The sequence below is a fragment of the Myotis yumanensis genome, unplaced genomic scaffold (assembly GCF_028538775.1).
Source record: "Myotis yumanensis isolate MYYU_CA2020_CCGP unplaced genomic scaffold, mMyoYum1.0.hap1 SCAF_10, whole genome shotgun sequence".
Lineage (NCBI taxonomy): Eukaryota > Metazoa > Chordata > Mammalia > Chiroptera > Vespertilionidae > Myotis > Myotis yumanensis.
The window spans coordinates 31,202,401-31,227,564 of record NW_027223761.1 but is presented as its reverse complement, the minus strand read 5'-3'; the positions used below and the strand labels follow the sequence as shown (position 1 = coordinate 31,227,564).

The 25,164-nt window shown below is 53.0% G+C and overlaps 1 protein-coding gene across 3 annotated transcripts in view; it reads right to left on the bottom strand.

The window, feature by feature from the left end:
- The window catches only part of PLEKHA7 (pleckstrin homology domain containing A7), a 203,080-nt gene that overhangs the window by 3,174 nt on the left and 174,742 nt on the right, over positions 1-25,164 (bottom strand). For 2 of the 3 annotated variants that reach the window (XM_070428234.1, XM_070428235.1), the window contains 14 exons: positions 22,128-22,196; positions 21,866-21,946; positions 20,638-20,787; positions 19,968-20,069; positions 15,308-15,416; positions 14,943-15,169; positions 11,809-11,997; positions 11,598-11,715; positions 9,399-9,502; positions 8,630-8,830; positions 5,614-5,772; positions 3,186-3,319; positions 1,842-1,987; positions 250-360 (listed from right to left, as the gene is read on the bottom strand). In XM_070428234.1, the coding sequence (XP_070284335.1) occupies positions 260-360; positions 1,842-1,987; positions 3,186-3,319; positions 5,614-5,772; positions 8,630-8,830; positions 9,399-9,502; positions 11,598-11,715; positions 11,809-11,997; positions 14,943-15,169; positions 15,308-15,416; positions 19,968-20,069; positions 20,638-20,787; positions 21,866-21,946; positions 22,128-22,196 (1,890 nt within the window). In that variant the 3' untranslated portion in view covers positions 250-259. Of the gene's footprint in view, positions 1-249; positions 361-1,841; positions 1,988-3,185; positions 3,320-5,613; positions 5,773-6,988; positions 8,831-9,398; positions 9,503-11,597; positions 11,716-11,808; positions 11,998-14,942; positions 15,170-15,307; positions 15,417-19,967; positions 20,070-20,637; positions 20,788-21,865; positions 21,947-22,127; positions 22,197-25,164 lie in introns of those variants that run through there. The other variant, XM_070428236.1, reaches the window with a different exon arrangement.

The following is a 25,164-nucleotide window of genomic DNA, read 5'->3' as shown; positions in this document are numbered from 1 at the left end:
TTTAGCTCTTGAGATTTCTAAGCGCCAGGGCCCTGGATCTTACAGTCTCTATTGTATCGGAGCCACTGAGGATGGAGTTTCCCCAAACCATCAGTCCCCGCCTTGCCTACCCGTCCAGGGCGGCCTCCCCAGCGGCCGCTTTGCCAAAGGAAGGAAGCATGGGCAGGCGCACAGCAATCATCTCAGCAGCAGGGGTGGGGGCGGGCATGCTCAGCACTAGGCCAGGGGCACGCCAGGCGAGGCTCTTACTTGGAAGGTGTTAGACAAAGGTGTAGTGAAGTCCGTTGCTTAAGAGGGGGTAAGGTGGCACCGTCCTGGAGGACAGGGGGCCTTTAGGCGGGAGGAGGGCCAGCTGCTGCGCTAGACGGGCACAGGAATTAAGCGGTGCGTTAGGCTCCTCGTCTGCTCCTGCAGCACAGACGCCCCACTCGGCAGGGCTGGGGGGGCGCAGGCCTCACGGCCCACCATTAATGGCCTGGCCTCAGGGGGCCACATCCACGGGTCTGGCTGGGATCGACCTGCGGATCCGGATATGTCTCTGGGATGGGGAGAGGGAGCAAGAGGGAGGAAAGGCTGCGGCAAAGGCGGCCACTCAGCGGGAAGGTGAGGGCGCCCTGAGTGAGCAGGTGTTAGCTCTGGGGCCTGCTGGTGGTAAGGAAGCGGGGGGCGGGGAGGGGCGGTTGATCCACAGAGCAAGCACAGGCTGGAGGGGAGTATCCCGGCCCGGGACCCTTGACACGGGAGGAGATCAAAATGGCTGAGGTGGGTCACAGGGAGCCCCCAGGATCACTAGGAGGAGGGTCTGGGTGAACCACCTACTGTCTCCCCTCCCAGAAAGCCACACAACCACCTCTCAGCCACTCAGTATGTCCCCGATTGGAGTCAGGGCAGCAGGGATTCCGTGGGGACAGAGAACGGCTTCCATGAGATCTTGGTCCCTCTGCTTGCCCTCGGTCACTCCCATGGCTTCTCAAGGCACCATGAAGGCTCTGCTCCCCGGACCAGACCCCCCAGAGCCAGTCAGCTCAGGGCCCTGCAGGCCCCTCCCTAGGTCACTTCCAGACCCTTTGGCCAGGGTTGGAGGACTGGTGGGGACTGTGCCACCACTTCGGCTCTGTGACCACCTCTCTCCAGAAGGCCTAGAGCACAGCTGCCAAGGGCACCGCCCTCCACATGTGGGGAGAAAGTACTGGGTGAACTGGGAGGGCACAGCGAGGGGGGAGGTGGCTGGACCAGGAGCCAGGAATCCCTTTCCGGCTGAGAGAGCCTTTACACACGCACACATTTGCAGGCATGGGTGTGCACCCACCCTTCCATCCCATGGTGCCATTTCTCCTCATTGGCCCCCAAAGTCCCACTTCCCAAGTCCTGCTATCTGGCACAGGTCACTAAGATGAATGGTGGCTTTGATTTGGGGACCAAAGCAGGGGTCCTGGGGATGACTAGAGGGCCCATTCTGCCTCAGTCTCAGCAGAAGTCCAAGCACCTACAGCTTTTCTGTCCCCTTCGTCATGAGGCCAGAAACCTCAGCCTTGTTCCCCAAGCTCAGGGCCCTGAAACACTTGTTCTTAACCCACAGTCTCCGGGAAAGCTGAACAGCAGAGCCACTCCCACATTTAAGAAGGAGCAATGGACCCCCTCGCTGGGGCCTCCTTCCTGACACTCCTGAGCTCCAATCCCCCCAATGCTCAGCCTGCCCCACGTCATCTTCCCCGCCCTGCGGTGCTTGTGGGACAGGAGAACACAACACTGGCCCCCGACACCGGATTTTCCACGGAGACTCCCCGACTGGACCCGAGTTCCAGGGGGCAGCGAGCAGGACCCAGCTTCCATGGCCTCACCTGCCACCTGCTTGCTGCGCTGGGAGGCCTCGGAGGCCAGGGCGTAGGAGATGTTGATGATGCGCTCCTGCTCCTGTATCTGTGAGTCCAGGTCGGCCACGCTGTTCCTCCGGTCCTGGCCTGAGGCCGGCTGCAGGTTGCACATGCTGTAGGACAGCCAGAGAGCAGGTGGTGGGCCCTCGCCACCCCACCATCTGCCTCTGGGGGAGGGGGTCTCCTGGCCTGGGGCTCTCATCCTTGTAGGGGGCATTGATAAAAACAGTGCACTTTCCCCCAGCCAGCGTGGCTCAGTGAAAGGTTGGCTCAGCTTCAACCTTTGAACCAGGAGGTCTTGGTTTGATTCCTGATCAGGGCACATGCCCAGGTTGTGGGCTCAATCCCCAGTGGGGATCGTGCAGGAGGCAGCCAATCAATGATTATCTCTCATCATTGATGTTTCTACCTCTCTCTCCCTCTCCCTTCCTCTCTGAAATCAATAAAAATATATTTTAAAACAAACAAACAAAATCAGTGCACTTTCTCTCTTGGCCAGTGATTCATAACCTTCCTAATGCCACAACCCTTTAATACAGTTGCTCATGTTGTGGTGACCCCCAATTTCATTGTTACAAATTGAACATAATTAAAGCATAGTGATTAATCACAAAAACAATATGTAATTATATATGTGTTTTCCGATGGTCTTAGGCGACCCCTGTGAAAGGGTCATTCGACCCTCAAAGGGGTCGCGACCCACAGGTTGAGAACCACTGCTCTAGACAAAGGTGTGCGTCCTTCTCCGCAAATACCCCCAAAATCACAGCTTTGCTCTTCCTTTAGGAAATCACAGACCTCAAGATCAGAGCGCCAGCTCCAGGCTCCTGCTAAATCCAGATGTGCAAGGGCTAACTGAGCTCTGAAAGGGAGGCCTACACACGTGAGGTTTATGGAGGCTGAGGGAACAGGGAAGGCACTTCTTATGGCCCTAACGTCCCGGGAAGTGGGAAAGTCTGGCGCTTCAGAACAAGGCTGGGGCGCCTGGCTCTGGTCTATGGGTCTGTCTGAGGGTACACGGGCCCTAATGCTGGAGCCCCAACTGTGTCCACGTCACAGCCATGCTTGGCTCCGCTCCCCACACGTACCAGGGCCACGGGACACAGGAGAGGCCTTCTGTCTGAGGACTTCCCAGGTGGCCTAGGCCAGCTTCCTCGATGAGGTGCTGGTGACGCACTGAGCGCCAGCCAGCCCTTCCCAATGGGGAGGAAGCTGGCGAAACACACACCCTAGACAGCCTGGCCCAGGCCCACTCCACTGAGACACCCATGGGATGGGGCCTGGCAGGACACGGGCAGCGGGAGGGCTGACCTGGACCGGGTGAGGATGCTGCGGATCTTCTCGGCTTTGCGATACCGTGCCTGCAGCTCCTCCAGGCTGGGCGGCTCCTCAGGGTCCAGATCCACGTAACGCTCAGGGATGGAGACCTTCTCTGGTTTGGACAGCTGAGGAGAGGACCAGGAGGCCATGCGGGGGGAAAGGGGTGGCGCTCAGCTATTTGCATTCAGGACCCACGCCCACACCCTGTCCCTCACCACGAGGAAGCATGCGTTGCCCACAGAGGTTGGCTTGCTAAGATCCCAATGGCAGCCTACTGAGGAGTCAGGATCAGAAGCCGGGTTTGACTCCAGAAACCATGTTCTTTCCACTCCACCCAACAACCTCCTACAGGGGAGGGGAGGGGGAGGCGAAACAACTGGACTAGAAGCCCTCAGGATAGAAATGACCATCCTCGCCTGGGATGCTCTTCCTTTGCTCCACTGACCCTGCCTCATCATTCCACCCGCACCTCGAGAAGCCTTCCGACCCTGCCCGCTACAACCTGCCGCTGTCTGAGCAAGGACCTGGCACTTAGTACCCCTCAGCAAATACTCCTTGGATGGCTGGTGGATGGGTGCGTAGGTGGGTGGATGGGAGGGTAGGTGGATGGGTGGGTGGGTGGGTAGATGGATGGGTGGGTGAGCAGGTGTGCAGGTGGAGGGATGGCTGGGTGGCGACAGTGCTTTCCGTCCCTACGAAAGCTCCTCTGAGCTGGACAGGAGGCAGCCGTGCTTGTCTGTTTCCTTCCCAACCCCTGCCCACCAGCCTTTCACGCGAACCCAGGAGCAGCCTCAGCTTCAATCGTCTCCACAGTGTCGCTGGGGCTGAGACCGCTCAAGGCCAGTTTTGCACGCCCCGGGGGCTTTTCCCTCCTTGCACGACAACAGCACACGAGAGTGACAACTGCTGTCAGAGCGCTAAATGGTTCTCAGAGGCTTCCGGTGTGGCTCAGGCTGCACCGGGGAGCCCTGCTGTTTTAGTCTGTGTATCCTTGTCCTATTGTAAAATACATGTTGTTAACAATAAATAAAAACATGTCTTCTTAGATAAAAAAAAAAAAAAAGTGGGGTTGGTTGAAGCTTCTAAAAACAAGCTAAATCCAATCCCAGGGCAAATCTGGACTTGAATTTAAACCCAGGCTGCCCTTTCCTTCTGGTGAAAGGTGGCAAGAAATAAGCTCTCCTCTGTGGCTTCCAATGAGGGCAGATCCAGAGGAAGGAAGTAGATTACATTGTAGCGGAGGGATTTAGGTTAGAGATAAGGAAGGACTTTTTCCCCTGGCTGGCAGGCAACGAGGACACCACAGAATACACTTTCACGGCCCGGGCAGCGTGCAGAAGCTTCTTTTGTGAACCTGAGAAAGCACTGACCTTTGGCTGCTTCAGAGGCAAAAGGTCCAAGGGCGGGGGACTCATTAACCCCTGGCGCTCCAGCTGACCCCAGAACTCATCCTCCGGGGCGTCAGTTTGCCCCCCACACTGCTAAGTCTACCCTTCGTGTGGTGAGCACATTTCCTCATGCAGCTTCAGGCCTGGCTAGTCCTCGTACAAATGTTGTTGAGATATCTGTGGGCCACTGTGTTTCATTCAACAGAGTCCTCATTCAGCAAAGAGTTACAGAGTACCGGTTATGTGCTGGCCCGGTGTTCGGGGGCAAAAGTGAACCAACCAGCCATTAGAATCTGCCCTAAGGAGCTTACAAATGACACAATGGAGGTCACAGGAGACCACCCTATGTCTTGAGGACTGCATCTGTCACCCTCTGATTCCCTTTCTCTTCTAGGTAGAGACATGTCGAATCTGTACGTAATTAATCCCCACCCGGGGGTGACTTGGTTTCCCAGGCCTGCCGGTCATGATGCATTGGGGCCACCAGAGGGCGCCAAAGGAATTCAAACCAGAACTATGCAGGTCTATAACTCCGGCCTTGGCTGGAAATGTCACCTGTGTTTTTCAAACCCGCCCATTTTTCTCAAGTCTGATTGCCCAAGTCGGCCCGAGAGGCCAGCGGCAAGGCCAAGGCTGGGCTTTGCAAGGAACATCTCCTAACAATAACTACCTCACTCCATGCCTGCGCTGTGCCAGGCCTGGTGCTCATGGCTTTCTGATCATTGCTGATCCTCCAGGCAGCCCATGGAATCAGTTAATCCTCATCACAACCCACTTCACCACTGAGGAAACCGAGGCACAGAGCAGGTACATGACTTGCCCCAAATTACAGAGATTTGAATCTGCATCGAAACACTGGGCTCCTTTTATTACCTCAAGCTGCTACCCATCCTGTCTCCTGGGCCACACTGAAGCTGAGCCTTATCCCCACTTGAGGACAACACCCCCCAGGGCCCCGAGGAGGGCAGGTCAGGCTGGGAGCCTGAGGGCCGTGCCTCCTGGGGCAGCATGAAGGAAGCCCCTGCCCTCACCTCTCTGCTGATGTCCAAGTCATAGTCTTGCGGCTCCAGGTCCAACTCAGTGACAGGCACGGCCTGCACTTTCAACCAGCCATCCTCCTCCTCGTCCTTCCTCTCCCCTTGCACGGCGCGGTCCAGCAACTGCAGGTCAAAGTCCTGCTCGCGCTTCCACTGGCAACAGAACAAGAGGGTTAAGTGTAGTCGCTCCCTGATGGCTGCAGCAGCCAGCCGGTCCCCTTCTGAATGGTCTTGCAGGCCCTGGGGTCCTTGGGAAGATGCACCTGTGATCCAATCGGGTGGAGCTATGTGACCCTGGAACTCAACCTCATCTCTAGAGCGAGGCAGCCGTGTTATGACACGGGCATCCCTGCTGTATGCTGTACCTCTCCGAGGACTGGAGAATGGGGCCTCTGTCCCTTTTAGATGGCCTGACTCCAGACTGCCGATTTCTTTCTGCTCTAGGCCCCCGAGGGTTCAAACATGATCCCCAGGGCACAGGTCTAAGACCCATGACTTTAGACTCACATGGTCCCCAGGGATATAGGAGGCTCCCAGGTTCAAGAGGGTGACACCTACACAACCTGGGAGGATTCTGGAGAAGGGATTTGCCTCTCCTGCTGCCCCAGAGTCGGGGGAGCATTCTGGTGCAGGAACCATACATCCCAGCTCAGCAATAATGGAAGAAACAAGCCCTTTGGGGCCCTGGTGAGCAAGAGGAATAGCCAAGAGCCTCTGTAAGGGGGATTCTCAACAGGACACCTTTAGGGCTGGGCCTACAGCACCCACAGCGGGGCTGGGAGGCCCAAGCGGGAGCAGCTTGGGGGTCAGTGAAGCAGATAAACTGCTGTGTATCAAGGCATCTATGTGGGGCAAAAGTTTCCTTTAAGTTAGAAAAGAAACAAAGACATGTAAGACTGAAATGCTAAATCAAATGCAACATGTTCAAGGCTGTTCCGCGGTATCGACATTTTAACAAGTGTCTCCTCACGGAGGGAAAATCTAACTGGCCATTTAGAGATCCAAGCACAACTGTGTGACTTGGAGGCAGCCCTCTGTGGCCCGTATCCTCACAGACCTTTGACGCTGAGCAGGTTTTGAGGGGATGGAACAGGCTCAAAGCTTCTCTTCTCTTGAGCAGAAGCTGAACAGATGCTTCTCCATCCCAGGTCATCTCCTCCCTCCCACCCCACCCACCTCACAGAGCCCCCAGTGGTCACGATTGCCTTGGATGATGCTTCAAGTGCCCCCACAGCCCCAAACCCATAGCCAGTATCCGCACATTTCACCCATTCATGCACAAGCTCTCAATACTGATGCCAAGCCAATCTAATCGCTCTTAGGTTTCCAATCACAGTATGAAAAGGATTAGGCAGTTGACATTTCAGGGATGAAAAAATGAATTTAATGATTCACAAAAGAAATAAAAGCACATTTCTTCACAGGCTCGCGTGTGGCCCAGAGAGAGAGAGAAGTCCTCGTTTAAACCCAGCCTGATTGTTTCCACAAACAGAGAAAGGCCTCTAGGCTCTGCGGTGTGTCCTGGGGAAGAACCACGCCAATCCATTATTATTAGCAACACGTTTATTGGCGTCGATACAGAGACTTACACAAGCCCTTTCTTTTTTAAGAGAGAAATTACAAGGTATTCAAGTTACGATTTTTAGATAACCTTTCTACACTTGAGATATTAGTTTGTAAAAGGTCAGTGTTCCCCCATGACATTTGCTTATAAAGTTTAAAAGTTACTGGCTTTGCAGCTCTTCAAGATATGAGTGTCCTGGGACTTCCCCCTTTGGTGTCTGAGCTAACAGCTGCCCAGGGACCCTCTAAATACAGAACATACTATAGCTCCCTATCTGTTCAAGTTATTAAGTACTAAAAACACAAAAAAGTTTTCCATTAGAATTGTGCCATGGGACTGGAGGAATTAAAAGCAAACCAACTTAGACTTGATAGAATTTATTCAAATGTACAATCTCTGAGGTCCGTGTCTACTGACTAGACGTGAGACATGGACTTTGGTAAGTTCATAATGCCCAGACCTCTGCCAGTGACCACGGCCCTCGGGCAGCAGCGTGGCTCCGTCTCGCAGGGCAGCTTCTGGGACGAGGGAATTAATTGTGAGTCAGTAGGCCCTGCATGAAGGGGGCAGCGGAAAGGTGAGTCACACATGGGAGTGCTCGCTAGGCTATGGAGACAAGAGCTGCTATGATAAGCCTGGTAGCAAAGAGCACAGGCCAGTTAGAGAATGTTCACTGCAAATTGGAAGCTTCTGTAAACACAATCAGGCAGGGTTAGAGAGGCAATGCGCAAGCGGTAACACGAAAAGCAGAAGAGCTTGTGCAATGAATTAGGGAAAGGACAGTCAGGCTAGCGGTCCAGGGAAACACTTGATTTCAAACAGGAAAAAGTCAAATGGGATGTATCCAAATCGGACCTAAGGCGGCTGTGGGCGGGATGCAGTACCTGGAAGCACCACCAGGGGCAGCACACATTCCCCGGGTCTCTCAGGGCACCGTGGGCCTGTGAGCACCACAAGCAGCAGGAGACCACAGCCCTGGGGTGTGGGGTGTGACCCTGCGCTCAGCTGCCCCATAGGGCAACCGCGTGGGAGTTTGGGAGGCTGGTGGGCTTGTGCTCCTCCTCACCAAATCGTCTCACCATCTTCCTCCTCCACTCCTTGAATCCTCAAACCAAGTACCTATTCCCAAGTCCTTGATTCAGCTGAGCCTCCAAACGTCTACAGAGGCCTCTGTCAAGCTCCACTCAGAGAACTGACTGGACATTTCCTCAGGCTCCGTGATGCCTGCAGTGACATCCTCACTCCAGCTCTGCTTCCCCATCACCCTCTGACCCGGTCACACACGTGTCCCAGCGTGCAAACAGAACAGCCCCGGGAGGTGCTCTCGGAATCCTCTAGGTCAACGGCCCACTCTCCCAGGGGTGTGACGTGCTAGTGTTCGGGGGACTCGGGGAAGCTCTGCTCCCTGTCCCGCCGGCCCCACCTGCCTGGACCCTCCTAACATACTGAGCCAATATCTCCAGGGAGTGGGTGGCTGAGGTAGCGAGACGAGGGCAGGCTCGTCCTCTCTCCTTGGCTCAGCGTCCTCTTGCGCTCCCGGACGAGGGCCTTCTGGTGCCGCTTCATGCGCTCCAGCTGCTCCTCCGCACTCATCTTGCCCCGCTGGTGGTCCCCTGAGTACAGACGCTCCAAGGCACTCTTGGGTCTCTGAGGAGGAAGAGGCGAGAGACAGGGCAGCTGGGCTGGGAACACACAGGGCAGCCACACGGCAGCTTCATGCCCGTTCTGTGTCCGTCTGTCTCTCTCTCTCTCACACAAACATACTATCTAGTTGGGCTCCTCTCGGCCGTGGAGAACCACTGTCTCTAAGCCTACTCATCGACACGACGCCCCTGGCCCCCCGGGCTTCCTGGGCAGCAGCCCATTCTGCAGATGCAGACACTGAGGCCCAGGCCTGTCCAGTCAGGCATACAGGCGGCACGTGGTGGGGTCAGAACCCAGGGTGCAGACTTCCTGGGCTCCCTCCTTTGAGCCTGACAGGCTGGGGACAAAGGTGTGTGGGGAGGTGTCCTCAGGAAACAGAAAGGGCAGCGTGGACTGTGGGGGAGACATCACGGAGCACACGGTGACAGGGGCCCTGAGCTCAGGAGGAGCCGAGACGATCTCAGAGACCATCCCAGGCCTCATATGATCGCAGTCACCGTCCACCGTGGAGCCCGTCCCTCTGTGCGTGAGGGAGCAGCGAGCTCCTCGGAAACTTCTCAAGGCCACTCACAGGGAAGGTCATCTTGCTGCTTTCGGCATTCAGACCCCTCCGAAGGGTGACGTAGGGCGCAATGGTGGACGACTGCTGGAGCCTTGATGTGGACCCCGAGAGCCCTTAGGGAGGAAAGAGAAAGGCGAGTGTATTGGTGGTGGGGTGGCCAGGCCACCAGCCCCTCCCCAATCACCTCCCACAGCCGTGATGGGACCACGGGGCCTCAGCCAACAACCGGCTGTTCTTCCTCTCCAGGGCCTGGAAGAGCAAGGCCCCAGGTAGAGGGATGAGGGGCCAGTCCAGGGGTGCCCTCTGTCCCCAATGGGGGATAGTGTCCCTAGAGATCTGTGGATGACCCTAGTCTTCCCTCACATGCAGAGGATGGAAAGGATGGAGGGGTCGGAATACCCTTCACCCCTTCCTGCTGCTGAACTCTCAGCATCCTGCATGACCCAGTTCAGATACCCTGCCTGTGTGCAGGCCCCTGAAATGCTGAGGCAGAACCAACTATTCCCAATACCCCTCAGCATATGCACTGGTTACTGACCACAGACAGTGTCCACACACGTGTCTAACTAGACTGCAAACCCAACAATGCCTGGTTGGCTGACTGAATGAGTAAATGGATGAAGGGACAGAAGAAGGCACCAAACATTTACTGAGCACGTACTATGTCGGGCACTGCTATGTAGATGGTCCCGCTGGCCCTACACAGTAAGCATCACTTGACCATGGTAGAGCTGCCCCATCTAAGGCTCACAGAGGTTAAGAGATTTGTCCAAGGTACATGGCAGGGGCCTCACTGACATGTGCTTCCTGTGTCTGGGTCCTACGGCTCTGAGGAGTCATCTCACCCTGGCCGGCTGCTGCCACAGCCTGTGCTTTCTCCATGAGCAATGATTCTTATCAGGGGTGGTCCTCCCACCCTGACCAGAACACCACCAGCACACAGCACGTGGCAAAGACAATGATGAATGTCCTACCATGTCCAGAGAATCCCAAGCAACAAAGAACTGCCCTGCCCACAATGTCACCAATACGGCCACTGAGAAACACCTCCAGGCCATAATGAAGGAAGGCTGCAAGGCCTCCGGGCACAGTGTCAAGGGCAGCCATGGCCCCAACTCAGCAGGGACCAGCTCAGGCCACAGCAGCCTAGACAGTGTGGTGAGGTGGGAGTCACAGAGCCCCACACGTGCCGGAGCCCAGCTATGTGTCCGTCCACCTGGCCAAGGGGGGAAAAGCACCTGACCTTCCGCCTCCGGAAGCAGACAGGAGGGTCAGAGGCGGGAGCATGGTCTGCCTGCTCAGGGGCTCCAGGAGGCCTCCCTGTATGGAGACTTCTGAGGAAGAGGGTCTGGCTTTGGGGAAAATGAGCTACGAGTGAGCCTAAGGGCCTAAGTCTGTTCCCATCCCCATCTTGAAGGGATAGGGAAGGACAGTGAGAAGAAGACCCGATTGAAGAGACAGTGTGTTTGTGTAAAGAAAGGATTCACCGAGTGCTGGAGTGACAAAGAGGACATAACCCTCTAAAGACCCTTGGGCCGAAACCGGTTTGGCTCGGTGGATAGAGCGTCGGCCTGCGGACTGAGGGGTCCCGGGTTCGATTCCGGTCAAGGGCATGTACCTGGGTTGCGGGCACATCCCCAGTAGGAGATGTGCAGGAGGCAGCTGATCGATGTTTCTCTCTCATCAATGTTTCTAACTCTCTATCTCTCTCCCTTCCTCTCTGTAAAAAATCAATAAAATATATTAAAAAAAAATAAAATAAAGACCCTTGGTTACCGCTCTCCCAGCCTACGCTGCCGCCAGAACACTGGGCTGGAATCCGGCTCCAACACTTTAGCTAATTAGCAAGTTAATTTCTCTGAGCCCTAGTTCTCTTATCTCTAAAATGGAGATAATAATAGTACTTTCCTCATAGATTATGAATATTAACTAAATGATTATAAAGGGCTTAACTCGACACAGTGCCGAGCTTTATAGCAATTGCTGTTAGCATTATGCCCAGGAACAGAGGTAATAAAGAGAAAGAGAACCAGGATGTGGGCCCAAGAAAGGAATGACAGGCCCTCCCCGAAGCCCAGAACCCGTGGCAGCTGGGGTCCGAGGTCCAACGCTGTAGGCAGAAGGGTGCGAGGCACCAGGTGAGGGTTGGGGAGCAGCGATCGGCAGAGCTGGGGTTCCTAGAAGCCTCCGTGGAGAGGGGTGACTTACCTCTGCTGGGCAGCGTCTGGTACCTGCTCTCAGAGCCCACGGGCCCCAGGGGAGGCTGGGCCACGTCCCCACCGAAAGTCGTCAGCTCGGGCTCACTAACGTAGGACCGGAGCTCCACCTGCGAGCAGAGTCCGAGGCTGTCATACCTGCCCGGCACCACCACCCTCCCTCTCCCCACCCGGTGGGCAGCCCCAGGGTCCTCCCTGCTCACCCTCGAGTCCCCGTTCACACACTGGCCCTGCTCCCGATCTCGCTTCCTCTCGTCCGACTGCCGCTTGAGGCCCCGCACGGAAGTGTGCCGGATGACGGTGGCCTCCCTGGGCAGAGGCGGCACGGCCGGGGGCTGGTCCTCCGGGCTATAGAGCTCAGGGAGTGGGGGCCTGGGAGGTGCCTCGTCTTCCTGCTCAGGGAAAGTGCCCAGTGAGAGGAGCTGGAGGGAGGAGGCCCGGTGGCCCCACCCAGTGGTGGCCCAATGGCAGGAACAGGCCACCCCAGGCATGAAGAGCACAGCCACTTCAGCCCAGAGGTGCCAACGTTCCCCCTGGCAGAGCCATGAACAAGGTGACACCATGGCTGCAAATCCGTTCTTCCCTTTGAGTCGCATTTTCCATTTGTCAAAGTGTTGCCTATACTGCGTCCCCAAATCCAGAACTCAGGTCTCTACTCACCTGGAATGCACCATAGGGGGAGCAGGCTGGCAACCCTGCACTTACTGGTAAGTCTATGACAGCTCCCCCCCCCCCGCCCCTCCCCTCTGGTCCCCCCGCCATGTCACCCCCTCCACAGTGCTCAGGCTGAGCGCACCGTTACTGCCTGGTCTCAGGACCCCTCAGCAGGTGGTGAGCTGAGCAAGGACAGTCTACCTCCTCTTACTCTATCAGAAATGTGAACGGTCACAAACCATTTCCTACTTCCTGACCTGGGGGCTGAACAGGCGGTCAGAACGGGTGACTCACTGCCTGCCCCGCAGCCCACTCCCTGCGGATGATGACTGTCATTATTTTCCTTGACACACACCCCCCCCCCCCCCCCGCCCCGACCCCGCCTCGTCCATGACACTCTGAGGGCCGTGGCTTCTCTATGGATCAACAGCCTGGCTCCCAACTGCCATGAACACCTAGTCCTGGGACAAGTGACCACTGAGACCCCTTCCTCCTAAACGCCCCCTTTCTTAGTCTCATTTTGCTTTGTTTTTCAGAATTTTGCAGAGTTCGGGAAAGGGCGCTGCAAGCTTGACTCGCAAAGGCTTAGCACAATTCTTCTTATGCAACACATTTCATCACTGTGTGAATGCTCTCCCCACAGGCTCTCTGAGCATCCCGGTTTCTAACCCTGAGAAAGGTCTCAGAATCACCAATTTCTAAAAAGCTCCCCAGAATGATAAACACAAAACATTGATTGCCCTTGGGAAGGCAATAGGATGTCTGGAGACAGAGGGCGGGGGGAGGCACTTTATTCTATATTGTTTCATATCTTTTGATTTTGTACCCTTGAGAGGATCATCTAATAAAGAGGTAAGTGACATTAAATTCAAGAAACTAAGCCAAATAAAAATAAAAGAACTACAGCTACATGTAATCACACAAGTATAATGTTGAAGAAAAGATGCAAGATACAAAAGAATAAACACAGGCAAAACTAAGGTATTTAGAGATGCAAACATAGGTAGCAAAACTAAAAGAAGGCAAGGAAATGATCCCAAATGCCAAGCCAGTGGCTACCTCTGGCAGAAGGGGCCTTGCACGGGGAAGGAGCCGACAGGCCTGAGGGCTCTGGTTGCTGCAAAGCTCTATTTCTTAGTCTGGGTGTTGGTATCACGTGGGTGGTCTCTTTATTAATATGTGTTAAGTGATATATTCATGCTTTACGTCAATTTCAGGTTGTCATTTTTTCACAAATATAAAGAGAGCAAACAATTACCAGGTCAGGTGAAACTGGTGAACACACATGCATTACCAGAGGAGGGGAGAGAAGACCCCCATTGGCTGAGATGCTGACCCAACTGGAAAAGCCCTGCCCCCGAGCCACGGAGGACCAAGCTGTGAAGACGGGCCTCTGTGTCTAGTCAGAGCTGGTTGCTGTGCACAAGGGGAAACTGAGGAAGCTCAGAGAGGACCCAAAGAGAACAAGGGCTCGAATCCAGCTGGCCCGGCTCCCAGGCTAGCACCCTTTCCCTCTGCTGCTGGTCCCGGCTGGCAGGTGCCTGCCTTATGTCAGCAGCCGTCTTCCCCAACCATTCCTGTTTAATTTGCTATTTCTACCTCCTGGTTTGTGGCTGGTGCTCCGGGCCTCCTAGATCTGGGATGAGGAGGGAGATCTTAAGATAAAGAAATTCACAATGACCCTGGGCCTGGCACCTGTCTTCCACCCCTGGGCCTTGGGCCATGGCAGGTAGATGGTGAGGACGGGATTGGGAACTTGTGTGTTTAAGCCACAGCTGTGCAATCGTCAGAGGTACTAGGCACACATGGTGCCCAGGCAAAGCTCCTCCAAGCAAAATCCTGGAGGTCCCCCTTCCAAGGTGCCCTCTGCTATGGCTCTCCAGTCACTTGGACTAGACCCCTCGGGTTCTCCCGCCAGAGCTGGCCTGGCCTTGGAGACTTGAGCTATCCTGGTACCCGACCACATGTTCTATTTCCTTAACATCTCCTGTTGTCCCAGACTCTGCCAAGGGCTTGGACTCTCTCTATGCCAGGCAAGCCAAGGTGCAGGGCTAGGCAGTCACAGGGCCACAAATCTGACCTGAGGATCTGGGGCAAACGCCGATAACATGGCAGATGGCACAGGGAATGATCAGGAGATGTGCACTGACTCTACTAACCAACAATGAGACTTTAAGCAAATTTAACACCTTTGGGCCTCAGTTCTCTTATCTGTGGCATGGGAATACTGACCTTCCTGTCTGTGCTCTGAGGCTATTTTGAGGCTCAACTGTACCTACTACCCAGCAGCATGCTCACCTGTAGGTGAAGATAAGGGAGACTCTTCTGCTGAGATGAGCTCATTGCCCACAAACATGTGTAACTGCAGATTTGCAAGGAGCAGCCACACCCCTATTTGCACAGTGCAGATTCTACCTACTCAGCACAGTCACTTCCTCGTGCTGGGCCTCAGTTTTCCCAGCTGTGAAATGGGAGGGTTGGGCTAGCTTATATCCAAGGGCACCTTCTAATTCTGGGAGTCTGAGGTCCAATGGCAGGGTCCTTCCACTCCTTTACCTCTCATGGCTCAGGACTTTGGCTGGTCCTATCTCCCCCCGTTTCCCTAAAAACTTCTCTCCTGAGAGAAGCTGACCTGAGAACAGAGAGGAAAAGACGGTGCTCAGCTCCTGGTCATCATACTTACAACTTTGGGCTTCGTCTTGGTTGGTGACTGAAGAGGAGACGTCACCTTCCTCAGCTGGGGCGGGTGAGGTCGGTAGGGCAGGTAGGTTTGCAGCTGAGGGAAGAGCCGAACCTCCAGAGGGGTCCGCACAGGGCTGGTGGGAGGGCTGGGCTGCGGGGGCGGCTTGCTCTCAGAAGTCGAGAGTGAAGGCACAGGCGGGTGAGGAAACAAAGGCACTGTTTTTCTCTCTAAGGGGCACAGAGGGAAGCAAAGGATAGGATGGAACCAAGACCTATTTCCCGGAGGAGTGACACACAGGAGGACCTGACGCCCCGGAGGCCACCCCTCCTGCCTGGGCACTGGCCCCCAGGAGACGGCCCACTCACCAGGGTTTTTGACCGACTCCACCAGGATTCTGAAGTTCTCCTTGTTCGCACTCAGGCCTGCGGTGACGTCCTCAATCCTCCAGAGATCCTTCTGTATCTGCGATTTCTCCTACGGAAGACGAGCGGCGGTTCACTTCCTTCTTAGCTCCTCACGAGACGTTTTTTCATAGGACCTGTGCTGTCATTTCAGACAGGGCCCCTCACCCTGGGCGGGTGGCATTTCGTTGGGAAGCCCCACCAGGGCCAGAGCCCAGCCTGCTCCACGGCTTCACGGGGAAGCGCAGACACGAAGGATGTTCAAGGCCCAGGAGAGAAATTCCAGGGGCGCTCTCACAAGTCCACCTCGCCTAGTTCCACCTCATTTAGAAACAGGCTGCCTTAGACACTGTAGGATTCCACTTATGTGAGGCATGAAGGCTGTCAGATTCAGAGAGAAAGTAGAGGGTGGGTGTGGATACTGGGGGAAGGCGGGGAAGGGGATTGTTATTTCCTGGGTACGGAATTCCAGGTCTGCAAGACAAAGAGTTGTGCAGATGGGTGCACAACAATGTGAATACACTTAACACTACCAACCTGTACACTGGAACACGGTGAAGGTGGTAAATTTCATGCTATGTACATTTTACCACAATTTTTAATAGTGGACCATCTCAGGCAACTTTGGCATAAAGGAAGAGCGGGCAAGGACTAGAGGTTACGCCTTCCCTACACTATAAATGGCATCTTTTAAAAGACAGTTAATCCTGGGACGTGAAGTTTACTAGTAGTTCAGAGTACTATGGGCTGTAGAAATTTTCGGCAATAAAAGGGAACGACGTACTGACACATGCTACATGGACGAACCTGGAAAACATTATGGTGCATGAAAGAAGCTAGACACAGAAGGCCACAGACTGTATGATTCCATTTTATATAAATGTCCAGAATAGGTAAATCCAGAAAGAAAGAACGTAGATTAGTGATTGGCAAGAGCAGGAGTGGGGGTTGAGGGTGGGGATGGGCAGTGATCGTTAATAGGTACAAGGTTTCTTTTGGGGGATGATGAAGTTGTTATAATATTGTGGGGATGGTTACGCAACTCTGAATATTCTAAAAACGAATGAACTGTATACTTTAAGAGGGAATTATATAATAAGCCTGTTATTTTTAAATTTTATTTTGTTAATCCTCACCCAAGGATAGTTTTACATTGATTTTTAGAAAGTGGAAGGGAGGGGATGAGAAAGAGAGAGAGACAGAGATAGAGAGAGAGAGAAGTCACAATGAAAACCGGCTGGGAAGAGGCCCTAGAACAGTGATGGCGAACCTATGACACGCGTGTCAGAGGTGACACGTGAACTCATTTTTTTTGGTTGATTTTTCTTTGTTAAATGGCATTTAAATATATAAAATAAATATCAAAAATATACATTTTTGTTTTACTATGGTTGCAAATATAAAAAAATTTCTATATGGGACACTGCACCAGAGTTAAGTTAGGGTTTTTCAAAATGCTGACACGCCGAGCTCAAAAGGTTTGCCATCACTGCCCCAGAAAGACGCGAGCGGGGTCTGTAGTGGTTAAGGGATGGTGGGCATCTTTCAATAGAGTTGTTTAAACATCAAATAGACTATTCTTTCAGCTTTTAAATTACCATGGGGGAGGACAGAAAGTTTCACATCCCCGGCCACACTCAGCCAGAAGAGTTCCCGCATGCGCCATGCTTACGGCCATGTCTGATTCTACAACTAGACAATGTGCTCCCCGATCCATCCCACAGAGGCAAGTTCTCAGCAGATTCTTAGTACATGTATGTTGAATGATAAAGGACCAATCAGATAAAGTCCCTGGTCAAATACTGTCCAACAGCCGTGACAACAGACGTCCGAGGCCTCCCTCCTAGCAGCTCAGCCTCTCACGCTCTCCCCACCTTTAATACACCAACGCACATCCTCAGGGCGGACAAGCCAATAATGAACTTGAGGCTCGGCTCCTCACTGAAGCACAAGTGTCCTAAAGCAGACATGTCTGTGAGCCCAGAGTATGGGTACAAGCTAACAGGGTTATCTCTAGAGCGGAGGTCCCCAGGCAGAGTCCTGGCAGCAGGTGAGGGGGAGCATGGGATTAGAATAACTCCCCCCTCCCCTGGCAGTCTCCCTGGCACACTTCTCCTGCCAGTTAGTTCGCAACCCTGCCCCCACTTTGCCCTCGTCACCCCACCCGTAAGAGAAGAGCAGAGAGGAGCGCAGGCCAGAGAACCTCTATCTTTCTCCAAGGGCGATGGAATTTCAGAACTTAATGACGAGGCAAAGGAAGCTTTTGGGGAGCAAGGCAGTGGGGTTTCATTCCTGCATCCTCACGCCAGGCTGGGCAGGATGGCTGCTGTGTACTACACTCAGCAAAGGCTTGACTCATTGGACACCTACAGGAGCCTCGCCTCTCACAGTGTTACCCAGATGCTCTTTGATCCTCTGGCTTCCCCACCCAGGTGGCCATCAAAATCTTTATAAATAAAGCCACTCATCCTAATATATAAAAAACCAGGGGCTGTCACGACCGAAAACAACCGATGGACAACCAAACAGCAGGCTGCGTGGGCGCGACCAGGCCAGCAGCAGGGGCAGTGAGGGGCGATCAGGCCAGCAGGCAGGTGAGTCGTTAGGAGCCAGCAGTACAGGATTGTGAGAAGGATGTCCCCCGAGGGGTCCCGGATTGGAGAGGGTGCAGGCTGGGCTGAGAGGACCCCTTTCCCCTGTGCACGAATTTTGTGCACTGGGCCTCTAGTCTTCAATAAAAAGGCTATGGATTTTCTCATAGCCAAACCTGGGCTAAAGGGAGGTGAGCTTCCAGGCCCACTACTGAGAATGTGTGTGTCTCCAGTGTTAATGATTTATTCAGGGCTCTATTCAACAGCTTGCCTGGCCTTGAATTACACCAAAGTGAACACAGAGTCTGCTCAAAGGAGGGCTTTGTGAGCTTCCGGTCATTGAGGTATCAGGGAAAGTGTGAGCAGGGCCACCAGGTAGATGCATATCGAGCAGCAGGGACCAGGCTCCAAACCGGCCTGCTTCAGTCACTTACTAGGGAGTCTGTGACAAGACCTGCACATTGTACCCATTTGTGTTGTGGAAGGGAAAGAAGGTTTCGGGGCCTGCCCTATGTTACGTCACCATGAAATAAGCTGCAGTAGAAATACAACTGGCCCATAATCACATGAAGAGATGTTTATGGGCAGAGGGAAGAGAAGCTTTTATTTTTTGGTTTTGCTTCTCATTGTTTGGGCTTTTCTGAGAGACGTATTCCCATGTGATTTGTATAATCATAGAAACATAAGGAATAAGAAGCTAAAAAAATTACTGCTAAAATTAATGTGGCTCATTGAAGTCCAAGAAGATATGTGTAACAGGACAGGACAGTTTAAGAAACTAGTAATTACAAACAATCGTGTGAAGGACTTTGTCGATAGTCACCTCGTATTTTCATGCCACTGTGCTAAGTGCTGGGGATACAAAACAGAATGGGAGAATGTTAGTCAGCTTGGATGAAGGGACATTGTAGGAAAAATACAGCAGCAGCAGGAGACAGACAAGCTGGGGACTGGGCAGGCCAGCCCTGAGCCACAGGCAAGAGTCTCCACATGGCCCTGGATTGGGCTCTCGAGACCCAGTGCCCAATGGCGAGTGGGGGGACAGCAGGACCTGGTAAAAGCCTCCCAGTCCTGAATTTCCCTCTTTTTGGGGCGAGGCTGATGTCAGGAGAGTCAACATATTCATTAAATCACTTGAGTGAGAAGCCTTGGCTAGAACTAGTCCATCCATGAGTAAGCCAAGCACCAAAACTGGCCTAGCTGAATTAATGCTCGCTGAACTCAAAATCAAATCCATGGGGCCTGAAAGAGGAGATAGAGACCTGAAGCTGGGTTCAAAAGCAGGTTACTTTCCATTTTTAAAATGCCGAGGGTGGAACCTGGTTGGGTATCACAGTGAGGGAACGAATGCTGGGCATCTGAGGACTGGACCGGGAGGAAGAAAACCACACGGCCTTTCTTCCCTCACCTTTGGGGAGCAGAGGCAGTTGCCAACAGGTGGCCTGGTTTTTAAGGATAGAGGATGCTGGGCCCTAAAGCTGCCTTTCCTGAGGAGGGCAGGGGCCACGGCGATGGGTATCTCCTAGCCTGGCACCTCCTGGATTCACACTACCTCCTCAGGTGAAGGCTCGATAGCATCTATCTTCAGCAATCAGAGGATGGAAGGAAGGGGGCGGGGCTGTCCGCAGCTGTCTCAGTGTATAGATAGGAGCCAAGATGGGCCAAGAACCAACAGATGAGGCCCAGAAATCAGGATTTTAAAAAGATTCCCAGGTGATTCTAATGTGCAGCCAAGGTTGAGAACCACTGCTCTAGGGTCTCTGTGAGGGTCTCAAGGTTGGCATTTGTCTCCTCTTGGGGCTCTTTTTCCAAATGTAAAACCCTTACAAACACGCCCCAGAATTTGTCTAAAAGCTGAGAAGTGGGAACTGTGGGGAGCTGGGCATCACAGCCTTGCTGGGGGAAGGATCCCAGAGGGAGACCTTGGGGGGGGGGGGGGTGAGCAGGCTGAGCCCCGGTAGAGGAGAGAAGGCCCAGGGTGGGGCTCTCCCAAGGAATCAGAGCCCAGGACGGGGAGAGAGCCCTTGAGCCACCTGGAAAAAGAAGGCCCTTCGGTGCTGCTCCTGCAGGGTCTGCTTCAGCTGCGCCACGTCGCTCTCCAGCTTCAGGTATTCGTTCCAGGCATTTTCCATCTCCTGTTGGCCAAGGAAACGCTCTGGTTCTTAGCTGTCCTTGCCCCCAGAAGCCCCATGCACACCTGTGCTCCTGACCACAGCCGGCCCCGCCAGGAGCAGAGGAAGAGAGCCCTGCAGGTCTGGTGGGGCTGGTGAGAGAGACATGGGTTGTCTTCTCACTCATGCTCTGACCCTGGCCATCTGCCCTGTCCCCTCCTCCACCCCCAGGGACACTTTGGTTCCCAGGCCTGGCAGAAAGGGGCCTGCACCACATCAGATGGACAGGTCAAGTGGAAATTCTGACATCTTAGAATTAACGCAGATCAGGGAAAAGCCTACAGGCTGCTCTGAGAGATCTGGCCCCCTGGGTGTCACTGTAGTCATGCAGGAGTCACTGATGGAAAGGACCCTAAGGCACCTGGACACGTCACCCCTGGACAGGGTAAGCTACTGCCAGGAGGCAGCCTGCTGCCCCAAGACTCTTGCCCCTGGCCGCCAATTCAGTTACAGCTGGGGAGATGAGAAGAGCAGCCCTTTGCCCAGCCCAGCCTGAGGGAAGTGAGCGCCGCCCTCCACAGCCTCTACGCACAGTGGACTCTCTGGAGAGCTCCGCCCGGATGTGGACCAGGTCCTCCTGCAGCAACCTCTGCTGGCAGGCGATCTTGTCCAGGTGCTGGGGCTGGTCTCGGTACTGCTCCATCTGTCTGTGCAGCACCTCCAGCACGGACTCCAGCTGGTCCTACCGGGCAAGAGTCAAAGAGCAAGGTCATAAAGGACAGTCCCTGGAGGCCTCCCACACACACCAGAAACTAAACAGAGCTGCAAGACCTAACCATTGACTGGGGGCCAGTGTCCTGCTGGGGCCTGAAGGTCAGGGTCTCTGAATCCAGCTCTGACTCTGTCCACTGGGTGGCCTGGGCAAGTCACCTAACAGCTCTGTGCCTCAGTTTCCTTGTCTACAAAATGGGCACAAGGCTATCAACTCCTTATGGGATCAAGGATGTGGATAAATCAGAGTCCAGGAAAACTCTTTAAGGTCTTAGGACAAAGGGCATGTTATAAACCTTCAACATCACAAATATAACACCTTGACAAAATGCAATGAAGAAAAAAATTCACACTAAGAGACCAAACATTGGTGCCCCCCAACTCTGCCCGGCCCATTCCTGCCCTTCCATCCAGACTGTTTCCTCCATAGCCCAGATCCTAGGGGGCCCTCCTCTTCCAGGCTCACCTCACCAGGCCTCCAGGGAGAGGTGGGCCAAAGCAGAATTAAGGGGGTAGGAGGAGGGCAGTGGTATTAGGTCAAGGTCTCCCTATAAGGCAATGGTTCTCAACCTTCCTAATGCTGCGACCCTTTAATACAGTTCCTCATGTTGTGGTAACCCCCAACCATAAAATTATTTTCGTTGCTACTTCATAACTGTAATTTTGCTACTGTTATGAATCGTAATGTAAATATCTGATATGCCGGATGTATTTTCATTGTTACAAATTGAACATAATTAAAGCATAGTGATTAATCACAAAAACAATATGTAATTATATATGTGTTTTCCGATGGTGTTAGGCGACCCTTGTGAAAGGGTCGTTCGACCCCCCAAAGGGGTCATGACCCACAGGTTGAGAACCGCTGCTATAAGGTTTCCTCCAGGTTCAGAAAGAACCGCCCCTCTCCCCCAAGAAACACCCTTTAAACCCAAAGACATTGTTCTGAATAAACTAACACCTGTTGTTCGATACCATCCCGTCTATGACTGTGAAAAGACAAACCTCCTACCCCACCCAGCCTAAGATTATGCAAAACTGATACATACTTTGTTCTCCTTGAGGGCACGTATCTTGTCTTCCAAGTCCTGGAGGATCCTGTCTTGTTCACAGAAGATGCTCAGTTTGACCTGTGAGCAAGAACAGGTTGGAGAGGGCCTGGGATGATGAGGAAAGGGCATGCCCTTGGAGTGTAAACAGGAAGCCTCCGGCTACAGAACCCTCCAAACCCTCCTGAAGCTGCCCACCCCGGGGCTGGGGACAGCAGGCAGCCGACGGAGCGAGCGGTCAGCTACCACTCAGTTCACTCACGTCAATGTCACTCTCGGCAATCTTCATTGGTTTCAGGCTTCGATCCTTGAGAAGGTCCCGGCCTGTCATCTGTGAGGTAAACAAGTTGAAAGAGATTTAACCACAGGGTTTAGGATCCAAGCTCCGGAAGGAAAGTGAGCCCCGCGATGGATGGGTGTGGAAGTCTTGGCAGTGACAGGCAGGGTCATAGCGCAGGAGGGGCAAAACTGAGGCAATATCTGCTTCATTTTCATGCCTATTTCATTTTAGGAAAAAACTAAAACCTTTCAAGATTCTAGTAGCACTTGTAAATTTCTCAAACTAAGGGGAACGCAGGTATTCAAATTATAGCATCGTCAACTACAGTAGTTTCTATTTGCTCAAAATCAGTATGAATCTTGGAAGATTTGTCACTGATAAGAGAGTTTTCCTACTGAATCTGGAGTTAAACACAAGTGACTGATGTCCAGGGCAGTGGGGTGGGTGGACCAGGAGGAATGAGCAAATCCCCGGGACAATGTCAAGCCTTAGTTTCAGGAAGTGTCTGAGTAGCCCACCTCCCCGTGAGTAAGGTCAGCCTTCCCCACTATAACTATCTGGGAAGAGGACCTGGCCAAGGGAAGAAGGAACCTGGGTAATTCCTGGTTGGGGTTTTCAAGTGATCCTGAAATAACTGGTGTTGGGCTGTACTTGTATATTACCCCGTCCTCTCAAGACAGGAAGCCACAAAGCAATAAACAAAAATCACCCAAACTTATGGGCAGGTGGAATTTCACATTTCCCATCCCCACCTTGACCCAACGTGGGCAACAAGTTTCCCATCCCTCTCTGACCCCTACGAAGCTAAACCTAACTCTTTAGCCTATGTTTTCATTTCCCTAAATATCATTTCTTGCCAAAAGCTGTGCGGGGGGAGGAGGGGGGGGTTTACACAGATGCCCGCCCCCTATGGCCAAGCCATGGGCAGGAACCGCCCAGTTGAATGTGCCCCCCCCCCCGCCCCCGCCATAGGGAACTCCATTTTGCAGATCTGACCAGGGAAACAACAGGGCGTAGCTAACCATGGCCAAGATAGGTGTGGTGTGTCCCAGTATGGATGGACAGACAGCTGCTGGCCCTCGCTTTCTCCCTACTCCATCTGGAAGGTCCACTAAGTTTGTGAATGTGAATCAGAAGCAGAAATATACTGGCAAGCCGAAACCAGTTTGGCTCAGTGGATAGAGCGTTAGCCTGCAGACTGAAAGGTCCCAGGTTCGATTCCAGTCAAGGGCATGTACCTGGGTTGCGGGCACATCCCCAGTAGGAGATGTGCAGGAGGCAGCTGATCGATGTTTCTCTCTCATCGATGTTTCTAACTCTCTATTCCTCTCCCTTTCTCTCTGTAAAAAATCAATAAAATATAAAATAAAATAAAAAGAAATATATTGGCAAGCATTTCCCCCCGCCCCCCCATATGTCCAACTGTCCTATACTCCCTCTCCTTGACAATCATTATCAGCAAAGGTCAAGGTCAAAGGAGAATGCCTTCTCCATCCATGCCTTGGCCTGAGGACTGAGTCTGGCTGCAGACCTGCCCCCACCCATTCCCAGGCTCCCTTTGGCCACACAGTAGAGGGCAGGGACCACTGTCTCATTTATCTCAGTAAAGTCAGCCCCGAACACAAGGCCTGGCACTGAAGGGCACTTGGCAAAGGCTCCTTGCATTGCAAGTAAGTCAAAGAGAAATACTGGTAAGTCAGTGCAGTTGAGTTCCTGGAAAAAAATGGAACTCAAGCCAAATTCTGCTCTTCAAACTGACAGATGATGTGTACATACACGTATACACACAGTCACGGAACACACTGACTCCAGCAACAATCCACAAACAAACAGGCAGAAGGGGAGAGGGAGGCGATGGAATTAATCCTGGTGAACCACAAACAGCTGAACTTCTCAGGTAGGACTTGGGCCTTTCAACTCAGAGGAACCCAGCAGGCGAATGCAGTGGAGTCTTCACTCTGTGCACAGTCCTTCATCAAAGCAGAGGGCTGACACTCGGCTCATTTCCCAGGAAGAAATCATGTTCAAAATGAGATATGCTTTGGGGACTTTTCCTCCTGGCAAAACTCTGCCCCGTTTATCACTGAAGCTTTTTACAGATGAGATCTTTTCGATACTGAAATAGCGAGGCAGAGAATCTAATTGAGCGATGCCTCGTTTATCCAGCACCACCAGGAATTAAGTGAGGGACTCTACACAAAAAGGGCATTTTGAGAAAGCCGAACCTTTTCCATTTTTTTTTGGTGGAGTGCTTATGAAAAGTATGCCCTTCACTGCCATCACAGAATGATGAATATATATTCAACCGTTTATGGGGGGACGAGTCAATCAATATAAAAAATCAGTAATATAGAATTTCTTAGAAGCTATTGGCCCTTGATTAAGTGCTCCCAAATTTCTGTGATTTCATGTCCATTTTAGATGGACATGTAATGTTTCTTTTTCTCTCTTGGGGTATTAGCACTCCTTCTTTTCAAAGAAATAACTTTCCCTTGTGCCCTTTCAATGTGCTGCGAGTTAGGAATTCAAACTCAGACTGAGTCTCTTAGGATTAGAAATTCAATGCAGGTGGCATTCTTGCTGTTTTCCCGTCTCCCTCCCTGTCGCTGGGCTTGGTGCCCTTCCAGGGAGATGCTCCCACACCTGTGTCTCCCACAAGGGCCTTAGTACATCAGATGAAACGTTCTGTCTCCCCTCACTAGGAACTAACCCAATTAGGGGTGACTGTCAGACTGTGACCTACTTTCTCTGCATCCTCAAAGCCCAGCCAGGGCCCATCATACTGAGGATATTTGGGAAATGTTTGCTTAGTGAGTCTGTGATTGTAACAAAACCAGCTGAGCTGGCTGTGCTCAGGGCCCAAGCCCTGAGTAAAGGCCACAGGTTGTAGAGCTGGGCTTTGTGATCGCGTTCACACAGCTCAGAGGCTCTTGAAGCTTCTGAATTTAGCTGTCCCGGAGAGCCGAGACGACTATGAAATACCCACAAGAAGTGTATGACATCTACTTTCCCTTTTAAA